The sequence below is a fragment of the Anopheles darlingi genome, chromosome 2 (assembly GCF_943734745.1).
Source record: "Anopheles darlingi chromosome 2, idAnoDarlMG_H_01, whole genome shotgun sequence".
Lineage (NCBI taxonomy): Eukaryota > Metazoa > Arthropoda > Insecta > Diptera > Culicidae > Anopheles > Anopheles darlingi.
The window spans coordinates 13786772-13813412 of NC_064874.1; the positions used below are offsets into that span (position 1 = coordinate 13786772).

Genomic DNA, 26641 nt, shown 5'->3' on the forward strand with positions numbered 1-26641 from the left:
GGCGACGAGTTGGTTGTATCTGTTTAAAAATAATTGTGTTATTTATCCGGAATCCCCAATTTTCTTGGAGCCATTTCCGGAGTAACTGATAGGCATTTCGATGATGTTGCTGGATTCGATGAATGCTGTACGTGATACTTGAGATACTTAAGGCGAATGGTCTATTGTTAGGAATGGTCTTTGATTCAGTATCCTACACAGCAAACAGTCAAATAGCTTGCTATGGTTTTTTGCGTAGAAAAATCTTTCTAAAGTTAAATTTCACTCCCCAAAAAAGGTTCCGAAAATTTCCCCTAGCACCAGCAGCTGTCGAAAATTATTGATGAAAATGATGCGAGATGCTTGGAAAAATACTCCCGCCCCTACGCACCAAAAAAAAATAACATCTCTTTTCCGAAGCTCTTGAGCTCGAACACAAACTAAACGGTTTAATGGTTCCTTTAGCGTTCGGTTTCTCTCGAAAGGGGAAGGAGAAGGTCAATGCATTGACCGACATTATTTCCGCCATGCTAGCTGCTGTGTTATAAAAATTCATATTTTATAACATACACTGGACGCCACTGGAGCCTTTGGAAAATTCCCTGGCCCCTGGATTCAAACTGAGCGCCGTGAAGAGGCGGTTCGTGCGGTATCCATGGTAACCGGCATGATGGTTTGACTTGCTTCTAGGTCGCCACGGAGAGACCCCGAAAAAGGGGCTCCATTTTGCGAGCGAAGAAAACATACCACCAGCAACCAGCCCCGGGTCCGAAAAGGGACCAAGCCAACGAGCCAGATCAGACCGCACCAGGCTTAATTGTGATGCCTTTCGCTTCTTTTTTCGTGGGCAAGCCATCGAATGACTCCGAACACTGGACGACACCGGAGTAGGAACCGAAGAAGCAGAAGTGAAGAAGAATTTAGGTCAGGTAACCCTTTCATGGCATGGCGCTGATGTGGCCACGTGTCACGTTACGAAGGGGCAACCATTACGTGCGCTGCTTGCGTTGGTCCTCCATCTTTCATGAGGATCCGTCGATGCCGATGGTCTCGTGGCCCGATTGTTGCAGATTTTATTAAGAGTCGGCGTGTGCTGTGACCAGCAGCGCGATACACAACGAAAGGGGACCTTGAAGGGACCTTCGAGCTCGAGCATACTATAATCGATTCCATGCGATGCCTTCTCCCCTCCGCGGACCCTCCCCCTCTCGGGAGCCAGGGACCAGGTTTTGTGATGCGTAATGTGTTTATCCGCATCGTGAGTTAAGCGCTTCTGCAACGAACCTTTTGCGAGCCCTGCCTCGCCTGCAAAGACGCAAATGAAATGAAGGCAGTAACACTGTTACAGCCACTTTCTGTCTCTCTCCCCTTCGACAGACAATTCAATTTTTACCTTTTCCTCGGTTGCTCGCCGGGGGGTAAATCGATTCCTTTTCGGTTGCAGGTCCCTGATGGTGCAGAGCGGGTTGAAGCTCGCGACCAAGGCAAGCGAGGCGAGGGCCGAGAAGTTATCAGAAGTTATCTGGAGCGATCGTAGTAGCACAAGCAGCAGCAGCAGCGGCAGTTACTTGAAGCTAATCGCTTAATTAATCAGCCATTAAAGATGTAAGCCTTCATTAGATGCTAATTGAATTCGTTTCACGATTCCGCTCGTCCGTTCTTCGCGCGGTGCCGAGAAGCGTCGACCTGGCTCGCTCGATAGCTCGCGTCATTCGTGCTTTCACTGGCACCGTCCGTTAGCCACGATCGTAGCAACCGTCGGTTAAGTACCTTCATGCCAATGTCGAACGTCAAACGACGGTGGCGATGCCGATCCCAAAGGCAACATGAAATGAAAGCATCCTTCCTACTCCAGGAGCAGCCAATGTCGATGAACGATGGAAAAAGGGGTTTGCGATGCGAGCGAACGGGAAGGTGCGAAACATACCATGGCCAAGCACCGTCCAATGGCGTCGCCATTGCCGTGCCGTGTGCTGAGGTGCTCCTTGGGCGGGGTGATTAAAAGAATCCGATACCAGTCCGTGGTGCTGCTGCTGCAGTGCTCAGTGGTGGTGGTGACCAGCTTTGGCGTAATCGAATCGAAAAGCACCGAGTCCGGGTTTCAGATTTTACGGATTTGACGCAATGCGCCTTGATGCCGGGCCGGGGCCGGGTCGGTACGAATGGTCCGTGTTCGTTTGTGAGCCACGAACAATGGCCGCTACTCGGGGTAGATGCAACATAAAGACGCGGTGGGCCATTACTTGATTTTATCCTTTGCTGTTCCTCGGTATCCTATTTCTAATCCTCTTTTTCACGTCATTTTATGTCTTTTTCCTTGTCTGTTTTGATCCTGTTTTTTTATATAAGAAATCTTAAATATTCTATGTTTACTATGCTATTCCTCGTAGTGCAGCAGAAATGAGATACATTCTGTTGCCACTGTTTTGAGTTTCATCCAAGTAACCTTCAGGGCTCAAGCCATTTAGCAAAATTGTGGCCCTTTAAAAGGTCATTTTTCCAGCGGAGTATTTCCACTGACACACGTCTGTTCTCTCATACGAGCAATTGTCCCCCGAGGTCCACTCAATTATTACTACTCAGCAGCGGGCCAGCCAGCCGCCAGGTGAGGTTGAAGAAGGCCTCAAAATGTAATCATCGTCGTCATCGTCGTTGTCGTTAGCGTAATAGGTGACCAAGGGCACGACGACGGCGCGGGCACTTGCCAAAATCTCATTACGCTTGAACTTGAAGATGAAATTTTATGCCCACCGAACCGTCCTCTCTCTCTTTCTCTCTCTCGTCCCTCGGGATGGGTACGCCATTTTTCGGTGCGTAAGTTAATCAGGATGGTAAACAAATGAAGATGTAATTATGCACCTTACGTTGGTCGCACCGAAGCGCACAAGACGCCGAAGGGAGAGAGAGAGAGAGAGCGCGCGAGGTGGTGACGTTAACGGTAATGGCCAGCGTCATAATGGACACCCCCTACCACCTTCCCTCGTTCCCTCGCACTTGGTGCGCGTGTTATTCTGATGAGTTTCGCGGGAAAATCGACATTTTGTGCGCCAAGCGGATCGGGGGGTAGGTTCATGTCGTTCCGGTGAAGGTGGATTTTCTCGAGTGCGGTTTACGCTGCAGCACCAATTTAGCGAGCTTAGAGAGAGAGAGAGCAAGAGAGAGTGAGACAGAGAGACGAAGAGAGCGACGCCTCGGCGCCCGGAGAATCGATTTTCACCGAACGCTGCCGGAGCTGGACGCCGGGAATCGTGGGAAAAAATAATTAACTGACTGAAAAGCGGCATGAGCGGAGCGGAGCGGAGGGGTTGCTGTTGTTGTTCTCGAGCAGAGGCAGGTGAGCCAGGCGTCATCATAAGCGTCATCAGCGAGGACGAGGAGGGGGCTGATGATGTTATGTTTGTACGGAGTGATTCGGATGGATATGGAATTCAATTAATTTGACGATGGCGTTGGGTGGTTCTCCATATTCGATTGCTATCCTGGGAGGGGAGGGCAACGAGGCCATTTGAATTAGATCGACGAAACGAGGGAGAGAGAGAGAGAGAGCGCGCGGTTCATTTCTAGAGTTTTGCGGAGGTTTAATGTTGGGAAATTCTCATTCATTCATTCCCTTCTCCACTGACTAATTTTGTTTAAATACCTTGGCACGAAGCTATACTGCAAGCTAAGACTCGCCCTATTAGATCCATTTAATGCGAATTTTGATGAAAATATTACTGGGAACGTCTTAATAAACTGTGATGCTGTATTCGCGGAGGCGTTATGCTGTCAGTACACGATCACAGTAACTTTCACTGCAACTGACAAAAACATTGGTAGTAAAAGCATCACAATTTTAGTTCACAAATACAAAACAAAGTATGTAAGTTTGCGTTTGTGTAAACGAGTAAAAACAACACAGAATATAGCATCCGATAGTCATTATCATGTCAGGACATAATACCATAAAAAATTGTTGGTCATATAATGGCCTCGTCGTAGACTTGTAATCCTTCTGGTGGAAAGCTTACATGTAAAATGTGTTGATAGAGATTTCGGCAGGAGATTTCAGGCGAATTTCTGATCGAATTTCGCGTTTTATGCTGTAAATTTTCGTGAAATTTCAATTTTGGCCGTCCTCAGCGATAATGTAGCCACATCCTGTGCGTACTGGCAGTGTACTTACAGCAGAACAAACGGCTAACGGTTCCCCCTTCAACATTTCCAGCTTTCCCCAACGGACATACACCTGCCACAGACCTTGAAACAGGGATCTGGGAGGGAAGGCGGCGCTTTACGGAAGTTTCAAAAAAATGTCCCCCCCCCCCCAAAAGGGTGGCGGCACGAACGTAGTAGCTTCGAGTGTGCGCGTGGTTTTTCCCGTGAGAATGTTGCATACATATTTCATGCAAAACAAACAAAAAAACGAACAAAAACCCAACAACCAACGACGACTTCGGACCTCCGGTGGCTCCAGTAGCAGTGTCCAGTAGCGGCGTCCAGCGGAGGAGAAGGGAAGAGCCCCTTTGGGATGGTCGTGCCACAAACGATGACGACGAATGAACGAACGAAACACGAAGCGAACGAAATATGCTGTCGAGAATTAACATTCGTTGAATGAGAAGGGTTGCAACAAAAAATAAAGAACAGAACAGAGTAGGTTTGGGGATGGTCCGCGCGCGCATTGTCCGCATCCCTCATCAGCATACGGACGAGGGGAGGAGGGTGCGAGCGAGGGTTAATGCGGTTAATGTTGGCTGAGGTGGGAAGTTATTTACATTTTCAACTTCCCCAGGCAGCAGCAACGGCGGCTCCGAGCAACTATGTAGCAACTGGCTGGCTCGCCGAAGGGCGCAGATCCCTACGGAGCAGCCGGAGAATGTCATAAAAGTTCTCCACCGGTTGTAATACTTTCACCAAACAATGTCCCGGCCTTCGGGCCTTCAGCCCCCGCCACTCCTCTTGGCCCCGCCACTCCTCTTGGCCAGGACCAGGGAATTCTAGACTTTTGCTTTGTGCAGGACCCTTGGTCTAGATGATGGAATATAAAGAACTATCCCCCTCCCACACTGGGACACTCGGGAGTGTCCGGTTGCAAGAACCCTGACTCGATACGTACCTCCGGTGACCACGCATATCAGCACCAGATCGCCGCCCTCTTCATAAGGACCGGCGTGGGATGGAAGCACGACACCTGCCTCGTTGTGAATCTTCGGTACATCCGGTGGCACTGTGGAAAAGAGAGAGACAGAAACGAAAGGTGAAACCGATGAGTCCCGCCAGATATGCTGCAGGTATATTTCGGACACCCACACACCACACACACACACACACACACAGAGACACGGACGGAGGTAGGGTGGAGGTAGTTTAAAAATAAATACCGATTAGAAGCGATCTAAATCATCGCGGCTGATCCGCTCATCCGTTTAAACATGGTGTCCAGCATCGGGCTCGTCACGGTTCGGCTTCGGGCATCCTAGTCGGATTACGGATTAGTGGTGATCGGTTGGACACTGTTTTATTTATTTTTTTATTTTTTGATGACCTAATCTTGATCAAACTTAACTTATTCTACATCCACAAGGGTACCTTCGGCTGGTTTCGAATAGAAAGCAACAGATGGAACAAACATGGAATCTTCATGCTACTGAATTGTTATGAGGTTAATTGTTCCTGGAGCATATTATAAATAAATCAGCTCATTTTGAAGTTTTATAATAATGAGAATCTCTATGACAGTCAGGAGCAGGCTGTGGACAGAGAACAGATGACAGTTAAAGTCGCAAATTTCCAAGGGTAAACAATTGTTGGCTAATCATAGAAGGCCTTGAAAGTTGAAAGGTCCTGCATTATTTCACGATTACTATCTTAAAGCACAGATAGCAACAATCGAAGCATAGAATTGAAATAGCAAACCAAAAGGGTATCTCAAAGGAATGGACAATTTTGAAGACAATATTGGAAGACAAAACTGTTTTGAAGCTGTATTGTAGCGCAAAACATTTGCACACATGCTGTTGTTGGTATTTCTCAGTAGATCCCTCCAATTCCGTTGCATTCGGAAACATCTAACAAAAAAAGAATGTTTGATAAGCTGAACTTTACGTTAATCTAAGCTGCAAAAAATCCTCAGCATCTTCCGTACAGACACTGTCACTGTATGTCTGTTACAAACCAGGAAAACCCGAAAAGACACTTCCACTCAATTGAATCTCTAACATGCACGGCAAAGTGTCTTGTCACTCCTACTGAAATAACAAAAACACCTTCCATGGAGTGGAGCAACAAAAAACGATCTACTCGGGCACACGATCAATCGGGTGAAAAACAAAAAAACTGAAATGTTTTAACAGTGTACCCAGGTTGTTAGCAAAGTTTGAAGCCTTCCCCTACTTCTGATACCAACCTGGCATAGCTTAGACAGCTGCCGCTGCTTCTTCTTAGCTATCATCTATCTTCGGGCCACGGTTTCTAAAAACGACTTTAGTGTAAAGTAATAATGTTTCCTACAATTGGAAACCTTGAAACCACAGAGCGTTCCATATCTGCCAAATGAACATAAAAGCAACCATTTCCGGATCAATCGAGACCTTCGATGCAAACTAGGGCGCCAGCATTCGATCCCAAAAAAAGTCTTGACATGAAAATAGGTCATTTGATTCAAATAAACCGCAATACACTGCGGCCGATGATGATTGCGTGCAATTGTTACAGAAAAGCGGCTATCAATCGACTCCACGTGCTGCTCGTTGTTGCCGGTTGCCGTCAGCATGCGTCCCAGCATGCGTTTGTCTCTGATAGTGCGGCGCTTGTTTGTTATTCCCTCACCCCTCTAGAATGATCCAGATTCCATGCCACACCAGGGGTTCACCGGGGTTCACCTTAGCATGACATTGAGCTGGTTGTGTTGTTTGTGGGCCCTCCCCCCCGGGGAGTCGAGATGCTGGAGGTTAGCAAAAAAATTAGAAGAAACAAAACAACACATACCACCGCCCGCCACCGAGCGCTTTGCTATGTTTTATCAGCTGCAAAAGCACCTCTATGCGTGAGGAGGCCTCGTGTTATTGGATCGACACCGCAAAATGGGGTTCGCAGCACAAGCAGTACTATTTATCGAGGGCGATACCGCTACCAACAGCTAGAGCTCAGTGAACTCGCCACAGCTTCGGATAGGATAGGATACTGTACGACAGTAGTTGAAGAGATTTGGCGCAAGAAACACGGTGAACATGGCGACATCTTCCTCCGTCACAATGCTGACGGTAACGATGGTAACGGTGCTGAGCTGTCTTAGCCCCGCCGTCAATGGGCAGCTGTTGGATTTTCTGAGCTTCATCGCCGAAGCACCGGTAGCGGCACTGCTGGACGCAAACTCACCGATACCGCTGCGAACGACCGGTTTCGATGCGCTGGTCCCCGACCGTAGCATCCGTATCCACTGTGCCAAACCCTCGTCCAGCTACTTCGAGGAAATACTGCCCAATGAGACGGAGTTGACGCGTAAGATCAACTTCAGCAAACCGCTGGCCATGGTGACGCACGGTTGGACCGAGAGCAGCAATACGACGCTGTTCCAGAATCTGACCTCCCGCTATCGTCGGTTCGTGGATACGAACGTGTGCACCCTCGACTGGGCACCGTATGCCGAGTATACGTACCAGACGGCCGCACGCCGTAGTGTACCGCTCGTGGCACAGCGTCTGACCAACTTCCTGCAGGCCATCTCGGTGCTGTACTACCCGCTGAACCAAGTATCGCTCGTCGGTTTCAGTATGGGTGGACAGATCTCGGGACTGGCGGGGAAGAACTTCCCGGGACGGATCGGTGCCATCTACGCACTGGACCCGGCTGGCCCATTGTTCACGCTACCGTTCGACGTCGGTGCTAGCCGTCGGTTGACGGGTACGGATGCGCAGTATGTCCAGCAGATCGCTACCTCCCGGTACGCCATCGGTATGGGACCGTTGGTTGGGTTCGAGAATTTCCTCCCCAACCGGGGTTACCATCCGCAGGCACCCTGTTCCGCGCTCGTGACCGGTTCGACCGAAGTCCGTAAGTATCCGGACATTCCATGGTTGCCTGGTTACCGGTTATAACACGATTCGGTTTTGTAGAGGCCATCATCTGTAGCCATCGGTACTCGGTGGTCCTGTTTACGGCCGCTCTCGATCCGGCCAACGTCGTGCTGGGCCAGCGATGCCCCACCCTTTTCGGTCTCCCGATCTGCCTGCCCGGAGTGAACCCCACCGATCGTCTTGGCATCTATGCCACCAGGTAAGCCGATCGCGAGTCCGGTCCACCGGTTTCCACGGGACATTTTCCGCTTTAACGCTTATCTCTCTGTCTCTCTCTCTGCAACAGGTTATCCGGTAACTTCTATCAGTAGGAACATCATTGCCAACCCAAAGAGGCAGCCCCTTCCCAGTGTCACGAGAGATGGACGAACGGACGGAACGCGCTGCAATACAATTTTGAATAAAGCAAAGCGCAAGGAGCTTCCTCGTGTGCCATTCCGTGTCACGTGAATCTCTCGCGCCTGACATGGCAATAGGACGTCGGCATTTGGTGTGTGTGGAAATGTGTGGAAAAGTGTGGGAAATGGTTGATGCAAATGCCGTCATCATAAACCATCGAAAGAACGCTCGTTCAGGGGGGATGGGGACATTAAAACGGAGGCTTTCATGCTACTCCCTTCTCTTCCACCACCATTTCTTCTCTCTTTGCTTCATTCTCTCTCTCTCTTTCTCTGTTCCCCTTCCCGGACCAACAGGTGGCGTCTGGTTTATTGTTCGCAATCACCGAAAGTACAGGCATTTGAATTACTTTACATTTCCATAATTTAAATCTTGAGCCTTCCTGGAGCACCATGCATGTGTGTGTGTATGTGTGGCAGTAGCAGCTGCTGAAGCCAGGGGTTTTCATTTTTATGATGCACTCAAAGGCGGTTTTGGCCGGTAAGTGCTTCTGCTCTGACAGTGTGTTTCGGCAAAGGACGGACGGACGGACACCTCTTGTCGATGCAAGCAAGAAAGAGAGAAAAAGAGGGAAAGAGGGAAAAAACGTGGGAAGCGCAAAGGGGAACGAGAGGGTGTAGCGCTTCCCAGACAAAGTTCAACGTGCGATGCGCACCGAATGTAAAGCAATTTCGCTGATGAGGACCACCACCAGCCGAGAGCGGACTGCTGGCGATGATGATTATGCGGCCCCCGGAGTCAACGCTTGCTGCCCGTTAAAAGGCTCGTCTCCGGTCCTCAACGCGTTGCGGTTGCACTACCAGAATACACACACACACGCTCTCTCCTCCTCATTCTCCTCGCAATTCTTTGATGTGTTGCCTGTCCACCTCGTAGATGCTTCGCCTCAAAAAAAAAAAAAAGGAGGAGAGAAAAAAGTGTCCGCACACGCCCCGTAATAGAGGCCACCGCGGATCGCCATCGTTGAGGCAGTAACGAGGCTTGGATGTGGTTTTGGATTTAAGTGTACCGGCGCTGGAGTGGCACCGGAGTTGAGTCCGTTTGATAATTACGCCAAGAGGGGGTTTTCGCGCGCGCACCCACGATGGCGATTGCTTCCATCCAACGGCCGCAATCATCAAAGTGGCGCACTCGGGGACCTAGTTCGTTTCCCCGTTGATCCATCAGCATGTCGAGGTTCTGCGTTTCCTCGGTGTTGGCTGTATTTACTCTTTTTACTTCTGGTGCTTGGTCGGAGCGTGACTGTGTGTTTGTAATGCGGTCCGGTGGCCACAATACTTGGTACGTACAGTGCAGGTCATTGTGGAGATGTCTTTTGGAAATTTGTTGCTCTGCTTCTTTTAATTGTTGTTCAAGGCTTTAAGAAGGGACTAAAGTAGTTTTTTTTTGCTTGTAATTTTTACAATTCTTTCCGAACGAAGAATATTTCAAGAATAATGTGTAAAATAATTTCATCATTCAGAGAAGAACTGATAACGATACAGTCGTTTTAAAGCGATCTTCCGTATTATCAACGAAAGAATTAGTGTTTCTGTGCTTTTCAAGATTCTATCATATATGCACATTATTCATTTTGAAGTTCCGCTGAGTTCTTAGTTTATGAAAATTCGAACGAAATTCTATATTTTTTTGTTATTATTGTTTTATGTGCGTTTGTTAGATTCTTGAAAAAATCATGAAAGGCATACTTTTTTCCTTTTTAAAATGCTAAATTTTATCAAAAGTGCCTTGACAATTTAGTTATCAAGCAGATAATCAAGCATGATGGACACAGCAAAAAATGCAAATTTTTAGGCATAGCTCCCGAGGGACTGTTGTCATGGCTATAATATCTTTTATACATTCGTTAAATATTTCGTACTAATATTCTTGAAAACTTATGCTCTTACGTGACATTTATGAAAAAAGCAATAAACTATATTGATACGGTTTCGTCTTAAAAAATCTTTAAAAAAACGAAACTTTGTAAATGAACTATAGTCACTCGACAACTCGTTTCAGATGCGGAAGCGACTGCAATCGTATCTCATAACACTTTACGCAATTGTTTTGGTATTTTTTTTTTCAAAATGAAAATTCCTTCGAATCTATACGAAGGGCCGAACAAAAGGGAACTTGGCTGTGAAAACCCGAAACTCGGAAGTGTAATTCATTACACAGGACACGTGACGGGACCATTGTTGCCCTGGAAACACCGGAGTTCCCGGAACCGTGAAAAACACAAGCATAATGATAATTACGCACACCGTTGTGAACAATTGCGGTGAGTACTAGACGTTGGTTCTAAAGTTAAACACAATAGTTTTGCTGCCACATTTTCCTCAATTAAGGTGAGAAACGTTTGGGGGAAAACGTTGTGGTGCTCGCGACCCTGTCCCCTCGGCCCTCTTCGGCATGCTCCGGTGCCACAGAAGTTGTAAAACGGAAGTTGAAAGAATGAAAAGGGCGGAAAATACAAAAAAGGCATCTAGTACACTGTTCCGGTCACAGAGTTCGAATAGAATGCCGCACCATCAGACGACGGGTACGCTTCCCTCCAAGCAGAGAGGGCAAGAGGTGACGCTCCTCATCTGCTGAAAATTGTTCGTCAATTTCTTCTCACTTTCTCGCTAGAAACCGCGGTGCTCGGTGTTCTGCGGGAAGGAAAGGAATGGTTGTGGTTTGCTGGTTGCTGCTTCCGGCAGCAACATCGGTAGCAGTGAAGCCACTTCTTGCATCTTGCAGTTACCACCGTACAAGCGGCGAACAACAGAACGTAGTACGACAACCCAGAACACAATGAACACGCGAACGAACTGTCGAGTGCCACAGTTACGTCGGTTGACGTCGACGTCGCTCTACACCGGACCGGACGGAATGGCAATGTTGGTGGTACTGATGATGATGATGATGATGATGGTGATGATGACGGCGAGTGCTCTCTCGGAGTCATGTGTAATGTCGCCGCGAACGGTGCAGCGGGAAACGATGGCGAAACAAAGGAAAACATAAATCTTCAACCGATTCGCTTCCGGTGCCTGAACGGAACCATATGGTACCGGGTGCCTGGGTGTGGCCGGTATGTGTTAAACCTAAAAATCGTAAAACCGTCCTCCTCCTCCTACCACCGTTCGTCGTGTGGTGTGGGTATTATGTCCATGTCCGTGTGAGGTTTCACTTTACTTACCCACTATTTCTAGGTTTACGTTACTATTTTTTGTAGGAGATAGCAAAAAGTCTACTCGACATCGAAAGATTCCGGCGTCCTTTTTCTGTAACAAAATGAAGAGAGACAGACAGAGAGAGAGAGTGAGAGAATGTTAGAAGAGCAACGCTTTGAAAGGAAAGTAAATCGTGGAACATGCGACGGTCTGTGGTTTGGATCGCAAGATGCACCAGATGAAATGGACCTAAAGACTGCAAACGCCGGATGTCGGTCCAAGCATCGCGTGTATCGTTTTCCCCTAGGGGAGCGAGGATTTCCCTGTACCATGTACCATTTTGTATTAATGACGATCGAAACGCAACGAGACAGGAGCAAGTAAAACCGAACCAAGGGAAAGCAAAGCGATCTGCTGCTGCTGCTGCTGCTGCTGCATCATTCAGTGGCAATGTCAGGCGGATTCGAGCTTCCAATACATAACGTTCATTAGTATCGTTAAGTTGCTTCGCTTTTTCACAGCTTCTGGCAACCCGGCATCTGTGGCGATTCGCGCGAGGTTTCGATTTTCATTTTCCAGAGTGTTTTCCTTTCTAGTTTTTTTTCACAAAATGGCTATACTATCCCAAGGGAAAGACGAGCTTTTGAAGGGGAGCAGAACCGACAAATTAATAGCAGAAAGCGTTCGTATGTGTGTGCCACATTGCTTTGAAAGGGAAGTAAAAGTATTATAAGTTAATCGTTTGCCTTTATTTGTTACATTTCTTATTGAACTCTCACGAGTCAATAACATTTAAAAGTTTAACATAAAAATTATCCCCCATTTAACTGCGTTCTAATATTCTGGAAACATTGTATTGTAATGAGATTTTTATGTAAGAAAAAAGGTGTTTTTTTGGCCCAATTTAAAGAAAGGCCTAAACTGGATATTCAATTAAAACGAGGAATTCCAAAATGGCCCTTAAATCCTAATTCGATCAAACAAACGGTAGCAAACAAAAAGGGAATTCCATCCAATAAGCACCCTTATCGCACAAATTGATAATGATCTTGAAGCTACCATTCCCACATTCTATTCCCCGGAGATGGGGAGGGGTGGGGGCCCGTAAACATTACTTAAACCCGAGTTACGCATCACATCAGATGCGGCACGAAGGCCCCCAAAAGGCCCATCCATCCCATTGCATCAATTAATCGACAATAAAATGGCAACGAATTGATTTGAATGAAGCGACGACCATCGCCATCGTCATCGTCGTAGCAAGATTGGGCAATTCCTTTCGATTTGGCACGAGATTGAGCTGGCGAGCGCCTTTTATTACAACCACCCTACCCGGCTACCCCGCACAAAGGGGCTGCTATGGTGTGTGTGTGTGTGTGTGCCCATGAAAATGGCCAACGGCAAACGGTATCCACGCTGGCACGCCACTGACGGGCACGGTCTTTGGACGAATTGCCCATCTTGGCGCTTGGCGGATCTCGGAATGGAAACCTTTTTTCGGTTTGTTCGGATGGAAATGGGGTTGTGAACGAAAGGGCAGAAGTGGAGTGGAATTCGTTATGGGACTGCGAGGTGATCGGAAATGCAAATTTTTACCCCACCAACTCCGCCATCCTCTCCGTGGATCCGTGCCATTGTGGACGTGGGCTTTGGCTTTTAATTTGTCTTTTCTTTTGGTGTGCGCTGCTCCGGTTCTCTCCGGCATTCTGGCCAGGGGGGGCGCCGAGTGAAAGCGGCCGCGTTTTGTGGGTGTGATGGACTGTGAAAATAAAATTTTCCATCCCAAAAGGAAGAGAGAGAAAGAGAGAGATAGGTCTGTGCTTGCGCCCCTTTTCCATTCGAAGTCAGATGCCGAGCACGGAGTGTCCAGCGTGACGCGTTGGAGTGTGATTGAGTGGCAGGTTGAAAGGTGGTTGGTGGGTGGGCGAAAGAAAAGGCATGCTCGGACCAATCGGACCACACAAAAGGGTCCAACAGTCTCTCTCTCTCCCTATATTTTGTTCTCTCCTTCTCTCGGAATACTCCAAAATGGCACGATGGGATCGCCATGACCGGCAGGAATGTAATTTGTGTAAAAATGCTTGTCCCTTCTCAGTCCCGATCCGCCATTCTGAATGACTTCCTTAGCTTTTGTGCTTTTGCCTCGCTATTCTTCGCTGATCCACTAGTCGCTTGCTGCTCGGTGCTCTGCGCTTCGAAATCGATTTTGGGGAAATTTATTTCGAATGGAAAAGCCATATTTCCATCTCGTGCCACTTTCGCGATACGCGCCGCTAGCGGCCTAGCAAAGCAAATGTGCCAGAGGTTGTTGAATTCATTGTACGATTCTTCGTTAATCTCTCCATCAATCTTCCGCCGCATTCCGGAGCTCGTTCATAGCTTGCGCTTGGGATGCCATTTCTTGTTTACGTTCACTGGAAGTTGAATTCGCGATGTTTTGTTTTTCCCTGTTTAAGGTGTTTAAGCAGTTTAAGTCCATCAAATGCCAGAGCATCAAACAGGTTCGTAAAGGATCACTTTTTGGAGAATTTCCATTTCCACGAACCGATGCGATCTGCTCTCCATTAATCATCCATGTTTGATCTGCTGGAAAATCCGTGGTCCAATACCAAGAAATATTCTGTAAGTGGTAGTAAAGCAATCGGCACGTTACGTTACCTGCACTGGGCTGATGACCAGCATCGCACGCCGCTGCTCCCGTGTCGTCTTGAAGTTGGCACGATCCTCCAGGATGGCTACATCCTTCCAGTGTGAGGGTGAGTTCACGTGCGGTCCACGTGTATCGAAGCTGTGGAGAGGGAAAGACGGGAGAACGGTTCGATCAGCTGCCAAATATGCCAAGCAAGACACGCGTACGGTGGGTTAATGGATTCGCAGTTTTCCGGGAAGCTACCGGTTGGGGAAATATGAACAAACGCGCCATCCACACAGCATACTGGGATGGCTAGTGGAAGTGGAAGTATCCATCGGCTTCGACTGACGTTAGCTCTGAAGGCACCAGCCAAGCCAATATATTCGCACCGAGATCGTAGCAGGCTGCTGGATGAATGAAGTCGAAAATGTGTCGACAAATGTCAGTCCAGCTGTCAGCCTGTCGTATAAATTCGTGTAGACCTTTTTGTCGGCCTTCAGAGCCACACGTAGGAAGGGATCAATCCTGAAGTCTATGACGTCTCTGGACCATCGACCGAGAATCAACCGCTGCACATCCGCCTTCTACCATTTTTTTGCTGTTGTTGTTGTTGTGTTTTGTTTTCTTACGCCCAAGGGAATAAGCTGTATCCATATTTTCCGTTTGCATCCTTTCCTCGTAGAGACAGAGAGGATATGAGAGAAAGGGAGCGAGAGAGAGAGAGAGAGAGAGAGAGAGAGAGAGAGAGAGAGAGAGAGAGAGAGAGAGAGAGAGAGAGACAGATTCCGGAAGAACGGTTCGTCGATGCAACATTGTTGAATATACAGACATTTTATGCTGTCGACCTTTTGTCTGATAATGTTGTGCCTGGGTAACGAGATCCTGGTGAACTACTCAAGCGGATATAGTGGGCATCTTGCGGTGCTCCACTGACACACACACACACTCTCACTCTCTCTACACCAGGGTTTTTATTGACATTTGAAAGCGACGCTCCAGCACGAACTCCTTAATTCCATAAACCGAATATTGAGTTGCTTTCGGGAATCGTAAACAAGATGCAATACGGCTAAAGGCTAAAGTCAGACACTCCGGGACCTCCCAGTAACTAGGTCGACCCTCCCCTTCCCTTCCTGGTTTCGGAACTAAGTTCGCTCGAAAATAAAGACATTCCGTTCCGATGCCGATAAACAGGTCTGTTTGCCCGTTGATTCCGGCAGCTGTTTGCCAAACAACTAGCAAAGGTTTCGTGCTGGTGCTTTTTACGTAGAAAAGTAGAGAAAAGAACCTCGGTAAAGAGCACTACACTTCACACAATGTGCGCTCAGTGGCGGATATATCTGCATTATTACTCTTTGCATTCAATTAAGATGCAAACAAGGTTACCAACGTGCCGATAGGGAGATAGCAAAAAAAAAAAGATCCGACGGAAGGAGAAAAGAACCTCGTCGTCGTCGTCGTCGTCGTACGGGAGGGAATCCGGCTTGGGGGGTGCATTGACGTAAACAGCCGTGGAAGTACCATTCCGGATACTAAAACCATTTTCCAAACGGGCGAAGGCACCTTGACGAGGGAATATGCCGTTGGGGCTCACGAACACCAGCACTTCAGTTTCAGCTCCTGGAACTCAATCCAATGCAGCAGGCGGCAAGAGTTTATCCTTCTGCCGTTCTGACTTCTGGTTCCTCCGGTCTGTTCTCAGGTTACCGAGCGGAAGAACTTTGTTTACCTGCTGCAGCCCGACCCCCCCGAAGTGGGAGTAGCAATGGTAGTAGCAGCAGCAGTTGTTGTTGTTGTTGTTGTTGTTGAATGGTTCCAGTTTTGTCGATATCCGACGAAGTGTTGAACACGTAGCTACCCACCCCCCTAGACACTCGATGTCTCGGGCACTTACACTCGAGCTCGGTGTGTGTGTGTGTGTACGTGGGAGCTTAGGAGGGCGGTTAGTCCTGGGAACTGGGATCACGCACCCTGGCAGGCGGGGTATCTTTGATCCATGCACACGGCTCCAGAGACACGGCTTGACCTTATTTGAATAATCTCCCTCCCCTCGGTATCTATTTGCTCTCTACTCCCACTCTATACCCGGCACCTCGGCACCGACAGCCCCGCGGCTCCTTTTGCTGCACGAGGAGGTCAGTCTCTAAGGCAGTCTCGGTCACGGAGCTTCGTTGCTACGTAGCTCGGGCTCGGAATTGTATTTCAACTGCCGGCTTGTTTGAAGTGGTTCCGGCTGGTACAACCAGAGAGCCCTCGCGATCAGCATCGTGGTGTTCGGCAATCGAAGGGAACCTGGTGCCTCGGGAACTCCGCGGGTAACAACAGAGAGTGGGATGCAATCTGACAGCTTCTCGAGTGGAGAATGTTGCCGAGATGTGGAGAATGGACCAATGTATCGTTTGCCGATGGATACCCGAGTGCTGGCCGGCTGAAGATGATACTAGCAAAGGAGGTCGACCGGCCGGCGGACCGACCGGCCAGTTGCTGATATCGATACTGTTACGCCGGACAGCACTGATGCCGCCGTTTGAAAAGCCCTTTGGATCGTTTCGAAATTCGAGCAGATGCCTATTGTTGCAGTCGTATTGTTTACTCGAACCGGAACCCTCCCGGGGGTGTCCGAGTGCCCAGTGAAGTGCTTCCCACTATCGACGTTTAAGAAGACGGGCTTGTGAGGTTAAGGATCACCAAAAGGAGACTGCTGTTCGAACAAATTTCGAGTGGAAAAAGCTGCTAAATGCATGTTCTGAAAGATGAATTGCGGTAATAGGGCTTAACATTCTTGAGCTTTGTCTTGTAATGCAGTGGACCTTTCGGCTACATTTGTCATCCCTGGTGTTCCTCCTCACGGGCAATTCATTTGCCTATTTATCAACGTGATTGACAGCGTATTCGACTATTATTCCAGATCATTATACCAATCGATGATCTGTCCGCCGTCTTCCATGCACTCACTCACTCACTCACTGACATCCATCGTCGCCACCGACGACGACGGCTAATGGTCCTTGCCGAGACCTGAGAGTGATCGAACGGTAAGCGGCTACCACGCCCCGCGGTTGGCGACGCTCCGTGATGAAGTTCATTGTTATAATCGACCGAACCAGAAGCAGAACCGCAGGTCGGACCAAATCCACTTCGTCACTTTTTTCTGCACGTTAGCGCTAGCACACACACACACACACACCCTCACTCGCCACATAAACACCGTTCGCCTTACTCCGTCCTTGATAAACATATTCTAATGCCCGCGGTGTGAGTGTTCGCCCTTCGCAAGAGGCTGCTGTGGGGATGGTACGGTTTGCTTGCTACCTACTACTCTACGCCATCTTCTAGCCCTACCAGAAAGCACTTCTCCTCCTGCTGGAGCTCCCTCCTTCACTCTTCAGAACGCCACCGAACACATCCATCCGGGTCCGACACAAATCCCATTTATTCACTGTGCTCCTCGTGTTTTCGTCATCGATCAAAACGTGTGTATGCCAGGGAAAACCCCGGCGAGCGGAAGTGCTTCTGGGGACGGGGGGACACGCCTGTACACCCGGGGATCTCACACATACCAGACCCTGGCATGGTAAACGAGGAGCGACAACATCCAATATCCACTATCTTTTTACTTTGGCTGTTTTTTTTTCGGGAATCGCTTCCTGCTCTTCTCTCTCTCTTTCTCTTTTCGTCTCTTTCGTTCTCTCTCTCTCTTCGCCGTAAATGGAGAAAACCTTTAAAAAGCCACTGAAATGCTAAACATACTGCTGCTTGCCAGGGTCCTTGTTGGGGGGGAACGACGCCGCCAACCGATGTCGACAAACGACGCATGACGACCTGTATGCCCTCACCTACTTCTCCCCTCCTTTCCTTTCCCTTTCCCTTCTCTCCTGTCCCTGGTTTCGCTCTCTTTCTATATTCATGGCAGCACTGATGGCTGGCTCACTGAGCTGGCTGAAATTTATATCGAAGATGTTCCGGGATTACGTCTGTTCTCTCGGTTCGGCTTGACTCGGCTCGGCTCTGTGACCGCTCCTATGTCGTCCTTTTTTGCCTTGGAACTGCTTCAGTTTTCGGTTAGAAAATTGTCGTGGGAAGGGACCTCTTTTTGCGTTAAAATATTTACCAAAAGAGCCCGATATCGATTGTATTAAAAGTAGTATTAAAACCAACTTTCACAAAATAAATGCCATCTTCTGTCTATAGGTTAGTTCCAGGATTTTTCGTTTTTTAAAAGAAATAGTGTTTCATTGTTTCATTTCTACTATAGTCCGCTCGGGAGCGAGCCGACCAGCTAAGGAAAGTATTCATCAAGCAGCTTCCTGTAACCTGCACACCACGCGCAAAGGTAAACGGTCGGTGTGGTAGCTCACCACGCGCCAAGATAGACGCTCTTCCGAGCTTTCCGTGCAACGGCGTTGAAAAATGCCTCACATTTTTATGTTAAATATGCGATATGCATACATACGTCAACGCCAAGAGCCTCCTGCTGGAGAGGGACGGTGAAATGAATGTTTCTCGTAACACCGGCCGCGGTGCTCCTGCTTCCTGCACTGCTTCACCGACAGCCACGGAAAGTGTCGGGAAGAGACATTCTATGCAAAGACATCACTTATGAATACATAAGGCATTACTCCTTGGGCCGAACGGAAGGTTCGAAGACGCGAAGCAAAAGTGAGAAGAAGTGAGAAGATGGTTTTCGAAAGGCCAATGTCACAATAGCGAACCCTCTCGAAGAATGATGCACACACACACAAACACACACACACACACTGTCACACATACTCCAGGGGGTTCGGGTAGTGCGAAGGAGTCCGCCATCATCTCGAATTGGTATCTCGTTCGTGATCCTCATCACATATCCAATCCAATTTGGGTTCACCGAGGGAATTTCGCCAGTCACCGGTGAGAAGAGGTGAAGAGGAGACTAGAAGGGTGGTGGTGTGGGGGGTTTACATTGGCCCTGTGCCAAGCAGGTGACACGCGAATGTGGCTCAACGAAATCTGACTTCTTCCCAGCCACAGGAGCAGGAAGTCAGCCGACATCGCTGGCCGGGTGCATTGGGGCACTCAACTCCCCCTTATAAACGTCATCGAGCCGAAGACTACCATCGATACCGCGGCCGGCCCCGCGTGTTTACTCAATAACATTATGAAAATAGACGATATGTTTATGTTGAAAAGTGGTCCCGCTATTCCCTTCGGACGAAATTGAAAATTGTTTTTTTTCACCCAATTGCACCCCTCGCGAGCGCGCGTTTTTGATGCGATTTTTGTATCTACTCCTCTCGTTCCCCGCTACCCGCTATGGAGCAGGTCGCATCGTATCGCTCGTACCGCTGGCGCACCGAAGTGAACAACCGCGACCCCAGTTGCAAAGGGGGAGACCAGAGAGAAGGGATAAAGTTATCGATATGTAAATTATTTTCCCAATCATCCCCCTTCCTCTAGCGGGGGGACTACCCTTCGAGCATGCAGCTGCCGAGGACGATTGAGATTGTCATCAATTTTGTAGGTTTTGAAGATCGTTTTAAGCTTCATCCACCAAGCGATGACGACGAGCACCCAAAACCAACACGTCGAACGGAGATAAGAGGAGAGAAAATTCCCAAACCAACCTGGCGCCTCCATTCCATCGCTCGCCGAGACTCAAGTCACTAGCCCTGAGCTGCGTACGTGCTGAAGGTGGTGGTGGTAGTAGTGGGTGTTAGGTTGTGTAAAGTGAGAAGATTGATGGTTTGAATATTTTACGATCATTCCGTCACCTCGCTGGCTCGTGCACCGCGGAGTGAAGATTAAGAAATGGCGAACAGACGACCGACCAACCGACCAACCGACCGTCCGACCATCGTTGTGTCAACTCCCGGGGATGATAAGTCGCACGACGCAAAAAAGGGAGAAGGAATAGAACGAGGGAGAGAGCAAAAACCGGTGATTGAAGCACCGATCGAGGGTGAAATATAAATTTAAAGCTTGGCTAGACATCAAACGAGCGACCGATCCAAGGAGCCACGTCGAGCGTGTCACGTCGCAGTTAAAAAAAAAGGCGAAGATGAGGATTTTGCTTCAGCTGCATCGCCACCAATCGCACCGGGATGGCTACTATGATGGATGCAAACCAACGAATTTCAACGGGAAGATTATTCGAGTGCATTGAGGGTCGCCGTTGTCGCGTGGCAGCACTCCTTGGAAACGATTTCGCGGGCAGGGCGAGTAGTCGAAATTCCGAAATTGATTCGGAACATCGCTATCGCTTCAAGCGATACATTATCATTTACCCTCCAGCCGGCAGTTGGTAAGTTGATCGTGACATTAGCGTGGGTTCCTTCGCACCCTCCCTTTCTCCTCGGCTCTTTATTCAATTGGAACGCTCAAAGCGTTGACCTTCGAAATGGAAACCCCCAAATTAGACCGCCACCCTCACCGTGTGAGCCCTTTATCTTACCTGTAAATCGGTACATTATCCTTGTACCACACCACCAGCAGGATCCGGTCGTTGGTGAGGTTCGAGGAAACGTCGCACTTAATTTGGGCCGTTTCGTTCACCAGCACCTTCTCCACGTGCGTCGGAACGTCTGAAATGGAACGGAAAGAGAAGAGAGCGAAAGGGAAACGGTGTTAGAAGAGCGGTTGTAAGTAGTGGTGGTCGGGAGTGAGTTTAGTAAATTACTATCCAAGCAAGCGCCTTCCCTATTTCTCGGGTGACATTGAGAGTGACATGAGTAGAGGGGGTTGGTTTAGGTTAAGGGTTCGAAAGGACGACGACGACGACGACGAGAAAATGGCCAGCATATTAACGGCAACTTGGCGATGGGGAACCAGCAATCATACCATCCATCATCATGTGACCGGAGCATGATTTAATCGTTCCTCTTCCTCCTCCTTCTCCTCCACCAGGCGCCAGGCCACATATCGTTAACCAACCCTTCGTACCGCGTACGGATCTTAGCTGCTAGCTCTTCGTGTTCGCTGGACCCTGTTAACCTTTTCCAGCAGCAACAAGAAGTATCTTGATACCAGGAAGGTCGCTGCCGATAAGTAGTAACCATCACCTCTCTCACTCTCTCTCTCTCTCGGGAACCCCCCACAAAATGGCGTCTGCTGCTTTCACCTGCTGCTGCTGCTGCTGCCACTGCTTTGGCAACCTCAAGGGGTCAGGGTCAGCACGGGCTAAGGGGTGCTTTTGCTTTTCAGTTGATGAGTGTTAGTGGTGGTTCACGGTGATGATGATGATGATGATGGTGATGGTCATGGTGGTGCTGATGGTAATAATGGCAATTGCTATAACGCGCCCGCACTCGAGACTCTGATAAGGGACCGATTTTCCTCTCAGCTCACCGTGAACCGCGAAGAAACGATGGACGGGGACAACAATGAGACGACGAGCACGCAAATTATGAAGCAACTCATTTTCATCGTTTCTTTCGGCGAGCAAATTTTCCACTCGGCGGTTTTTCTCGATCCGTTGTAAAAAAAGAAAGCGTCGAAGAGGGTTGAGGGGATGAGAAAAACGGAGGAGGGAAGCGAGTTCCGCGATGCTTTTTGCTTTGTCGTCCGTTCGTTTCGCTCGCAATCATGAATTTCGATGAGTGGTGCCTCATGTTGTGCTTTTCCCGACGGGACCTCCAGGTAAGCAATGGGGCTGAGATAGGTGATGGCGGGGCCTCTGGTGGTTGCTGTTGGATGGGCAAGGGTGGTGGGGGAAGGGGATTTTACAGGCTCCTCGGCAAACCGTTACCGGCACGATATAATCAAAATATTTATGAATCATTATTATTCAGCATTAATGGAAAACGCATTAATTAATGGTGGCGGTTAGTTCGGTGCGATCCTTGTGTCCTTTTCTCTCTTGTTCTCTCTCTTTCTCTCTCTCTAACCCTCTCTCTTTGCAGCTGCTTGTTGGGGCATCCTTTTACAGACCCTCGCCTGACGAGTGGATAATGGATTGGTGTAGGTTTGTGCGCGATTTTAATTGATTTCTTGTCCACAGAGCGCGCGCGGTATATAATCGTGTAATCGATTAGCTAGCCAGAGTAGCCAGATCGATTCGTGATGGTTGTCGAGTAACATTTTATCATCCCTGGCATGGAGTCTGACGGGTGGATTTACAACGGTGCGAGACTTAACACTTCCTTCATATGAGCTTACACGACATGAGCTTCAATCATCATCAAACATCACGTGTAATATGAGACATTAAGCTGCAAGAACACGATGGACACAATACCGCTGAAAACTGTTAAACCGGGATTGCGTTGATGTGGCTATCGCCTGGGAGCACAGTTAAGAGGATAGAAATATATTTCACTTTCTGTACATTGTCCATATCAGATTATGATGCATTTGTCAGATCTGAAGACTATTTTTTAAATATAAATAATGTTAGATAAATATATATTCAAACGTGTGTTATTATTGAGTAAATGTTTTGTTTGAGAAATGAAAATAATCGACTACAAATGAATCAACATTGGATTTGCATCACCGTCAGTTCATTATTATTCATTTCTGATATGCCAACACACTTTTTTTTTACTTACGAACTAAGAGAGCGAAGCGTTTGCTATCAACGTGATATTGTAACCAAAGTTACTCTCGTGTAATGGCTGCTTTAAGTTAAAAAAAAAATGTGCAAAATATATGCGATTACCTCCCATGGCATTCATTTTCCCATTTTCCGTGCTTCGCACCACTTAACTGTTGTGATAGGTGCTGCAGCCGGCTAAACGATCAAGCTGCGTGAGTAATCTATGAGCAGCGCACTCACCATGCAATCGAAAACCAATATCATAAGTTAATCGATTCATTATAACGCGAAATAGCCAATTACCGTACGGGGGGTAGGATCGGACTCGCATAACTTACTACTCGCAATTACGATGAATAATAAATGTGGCCCACAGTAATCTACGTAACATAATGTTGCACGCCTCGTTCCACTGTTTCACAAACAGTCACTCATATAAGAAAAAAAAGGTGAAACGTTAACCTATCGATTGATTGTCGATCCAATTTGAGCAAGTCATAAATAGTCGAGTAATACCAGAGTTATGCTGTCACCTATGCTACAACACAGGAGAACCAAGCACACGCCCAACACTGGACTCGGTTTTGTTCGGGGTTTATCCCATAAGCCAGAGAGCTTTCCGTTATAGTTTTCAACGATGGAGTTCGCATGTTTCGTTTGAAATGTGCTTTTCGAATCGATCAAGGATTCTGTATTACCTTTTCAAGTTCTTACCAAATGCCGTGATTATTGGTTTTTGGTCCCGTTCTGGCATTAAATTTCTATCCTATTTTGAATCAAACATCCCCAAATCCTATTAAAAATTGTATTTACTCCGAGAAGGACTGCAAATATGATTAAAGTGGCATGATCAGTAGACCGGAAGTGAGTTCCCAAGGCGAGCTTCTGATTGACCGAAACGGTTTCTCGAATCAATCTTGAAATCAACTCGATCCCAAGAGAGAGAGGGGCACCGAGAAGAGGTAACCAAAGTTCACGTTATGAATTGCCGTTGCATTGCAAGTAATTGGAAAGCTGGTTTGGAAGTTGAAAGCCTCTCGCCCCACTCGCAACAAGCCGAACGAAGAATTGACTCACGTCCCCGTTGCCCGTCGTGTTGCCCTTTCCCTGGTCCGGTTGTTGATTAGTTCCCTCCCTTCCTTCCTGCCTCCCTCACCGAAGTAAGAATCGACCGAACGACAGTCCCTTATCTGACGGAGACCGACCGTGCCACATGCTCCGTATCATAATTTTTCATCTTTCAATCGTCGACCCATTTCCTCCATTCTTTCTCCAACGGAAGAGATTGTTTTTAAGGAGGAGGAGGAGGAGGAGGAGGAGTTGGCGGGCTCTGGAATACGAATTTTATTACCGAAAACCTCGTCTGTTTCAATCAGTCCGAGATCCGAAAATGGAACCAACAGCCTACCTTGGTTTCGGAGTCGAACAGAGCGAGAGAGAAGGTCCAAAGGTTCCGTAGCCTCAAGGATAGCTCAAGTATCGTTTCGGAAATCGTTCGAAAGGACGACAATAACGGTGACGATGGCGATGGCGAGGGCGCACCACCACCACCACCACCACCACCACCACTCCATGGAACTGAACCTTCAAAAGTCCATCTCCAGACCAGATATCGATTTTGAAAATCTTGATTGAAACAAGTTGCTACCAGTGGCTGATTCCGGTTCGGCCGGACTTCGGCTTGAGGTCAGAGTGAGGAGTGAAAATCCTAAAGATGTCCCCCCTTCCCCTTTTGTCCCGAATCCAATTCCAACCGATGAAAGATGACGCTCCGGGTTTCGACGAGCGAGCGAGCAATCATTAGGCCTGGCCTGGACCAATAAACCGAAGGCAACCGAAGGATTGGCTACAGGATTCTTGACCATCACCACCAGCAGCAGTAGCAACTCCGGGATTCCGGGTAATGATAGTCACTTACTAGCCGTTCTCTCCGTCGTTCCGAATAGGAACAGGTTGAATGTGATCCTTTCGTCCCGGTTGCCACCGGGACCACCGGATTCCGGGCATTTATCCTTTTTCACCCCGGCAGCCAAGGCATACCTCTCATCGGTATGCTTATGTATCGACTCGTGTTGTGTGTGTGTGTGTTCCGTTTGATTGGCCTCAGCTTTCCCACGTGGATTGAAGTCCACTGGTTGTCTGTCTGTCTGTCTGTCGGTCCACCTGGTCGGCCATTCGACGACTGCCAAGAAGAGGGAATAAGTCACGCCTCAAGCACAACGTCCGATTCGATCGATTCGATTTCAAACTATTTTCATTTGTTTCGACTTCAGAGGCGACTGTGGAGGTCGATTGAATATACAATTCCGGATGCGAGGCAGTAGAAGAGGCCTCCCTCTTCTTCATACCCCCTCCCCCTGCTGACGATTATGTGCGAGCGTAATCAAAGCGTTCTGGACGCGGGAATTGGACACGGGAAGACCAAGTCATTAGCTACCGTCGGTCGGTCGCTTCATCAACCACCATGTTTGACCAAGTAGGCGGCGTCGTTCCGTGTGTGTAAAACCCGGGACCGGGATGCCTCAATTGCATGGCCTCCCCCCGGGGGCATCGTAATTTGCATTCGATGGATCGTCTCTGCGTCGATCGTGCGAAGACCAGAGTGCCGGCCATTGGCACATTACGCACACGCACGCACGCATGCAAGTCGGAGCCGCTTAGAAAGGATTGACTTTGAAATGTATCGTCGCGGGGGTTTGCACCAAAGCATTGAGTTTTGGGAGGGAAGGATTTCATTCGTCGCTCGTTGTCTTGTTGGAAAGTGCGCTAGCAGTACTGTGGTATCGCTATCTGTGATCCGTAGACCGTGCCGGTGGCCACCTTCTAATTCCATTTCCCACGCAACATGGCGTCGCTGCTGGTACGCTCGATGTGTGCTGCTGAACGTCAGGCAACAGCAACGCCGCATTGCCATGAGAGGCCAGCATAAATCCGGCTGCGGCTGCTTGTGATGAGCTATATGCTCTCTCTCTCTCTCTCTCTCTCTCTCTCTCTCTCTCTCTCTCTCTCTCTCTCTCTCTCTCTCTCTCTCTCTCTCTCTCTGTGGTCGCTTCAAACGCAGATCGCAACACTGCTCTGGCATCAGGATTTTCGGGGGGGAAAAAGTTTTTGCTTCAGGTTCTTTTCCGCTGGAACACACGCACACACACATACACGCCAGCGTGCACACACAATTGGCAGCTGGTCGGTGGCCACACGCACGGTGCTGGCACGATCGCCAGGCCACGATGGTTTCGATGTGTTCCATGCAAATCCACCCTTAAGCCCGCCGCTCACCGGCGAAACGTGTTAGCGAAGCAATGGCTACTGTGGTTGGCACAAGCTGTCAGAACTGACAGCACCCCATGTGTGAGAGAGAGGGAGAGGTGTGAAAATTCGTTGCGTACCGTAGCATACCCTCGTTGTCCTCGCCTTTTTTTGGGGGGGGGCAACTTTCGGTGATCCTCCCGTCGATACGGAATGCGGGCTAAACGTGCCGGGATCAGCCGCGAGGCGAGACCGTACCGGGGCTCGGGCCCCTTCGCCTATCTCGGCGGTGCTCATCCATTAAATCGATTCCCGGATCCAGCTCCGAGGTTGAGGCTGAGGTTTCCCCCTCCCCGCCTCTCGGGGGAGATGAACTTTATCCACGCGCAATATGCTGGTTCTCGTCTTGCTTCTCTCGCGTTTTTTCGGTGCTTTTTATTCCACGGACTAGGGTGCATGTGGTGAAGATGGTGGAAGATGGTTGCGGTCTCCTGTGCCGCACTGCGGTACGGACCCGGGCCCGGCTGTACTGACTGACTGACGACGACGACGACGGTGGCGGTAGTCGTTACGCCGCGAATGAAAAAAGAAAAACGGATACAAAATGGCTGACCGAAGCGAAATGAAAGCTAAACTTAAGGAATGCCGATCGCTAACACGCTTCCCAGAAAGCTCC

The 26641-nt window shown here is 48.6% G+C and overlaps 1 protein-coding gene across 1 annotated transcript in view; it reads right to left on the reverse strand.

Moving 5' to 3' along the window:
• The window catches only part of LOC125950864 (hemicentin-1), a 167035-nt gene that overhangs the window by 94484 nt on the left and 45910 nt on the right, over positions 1 to 26641 (reverse strand). Inside the window, exons 2-5 of the mRNA XM_049679228.1 lie at positions 20638 to 20767; positions 14234 to 14363; positions 11602 to 11686; positions 5078 to 5188 (exon numbers count right to left, since the gene is read on the reverse strand). Of these exons, the coding sequence (XP_049535185.1) occupies positions 5078 to 5188; positions 11602 to 11686; positions 14234 to 14363; positions 20638 to 20767 (456 nt within the window). The remainder of the gene's footprint in view (positions 1 to 5077; positions 5189 to 11601; positions 11687 to 14233; positions 14364 to 20637; positions 20768 to 26641) is intronic.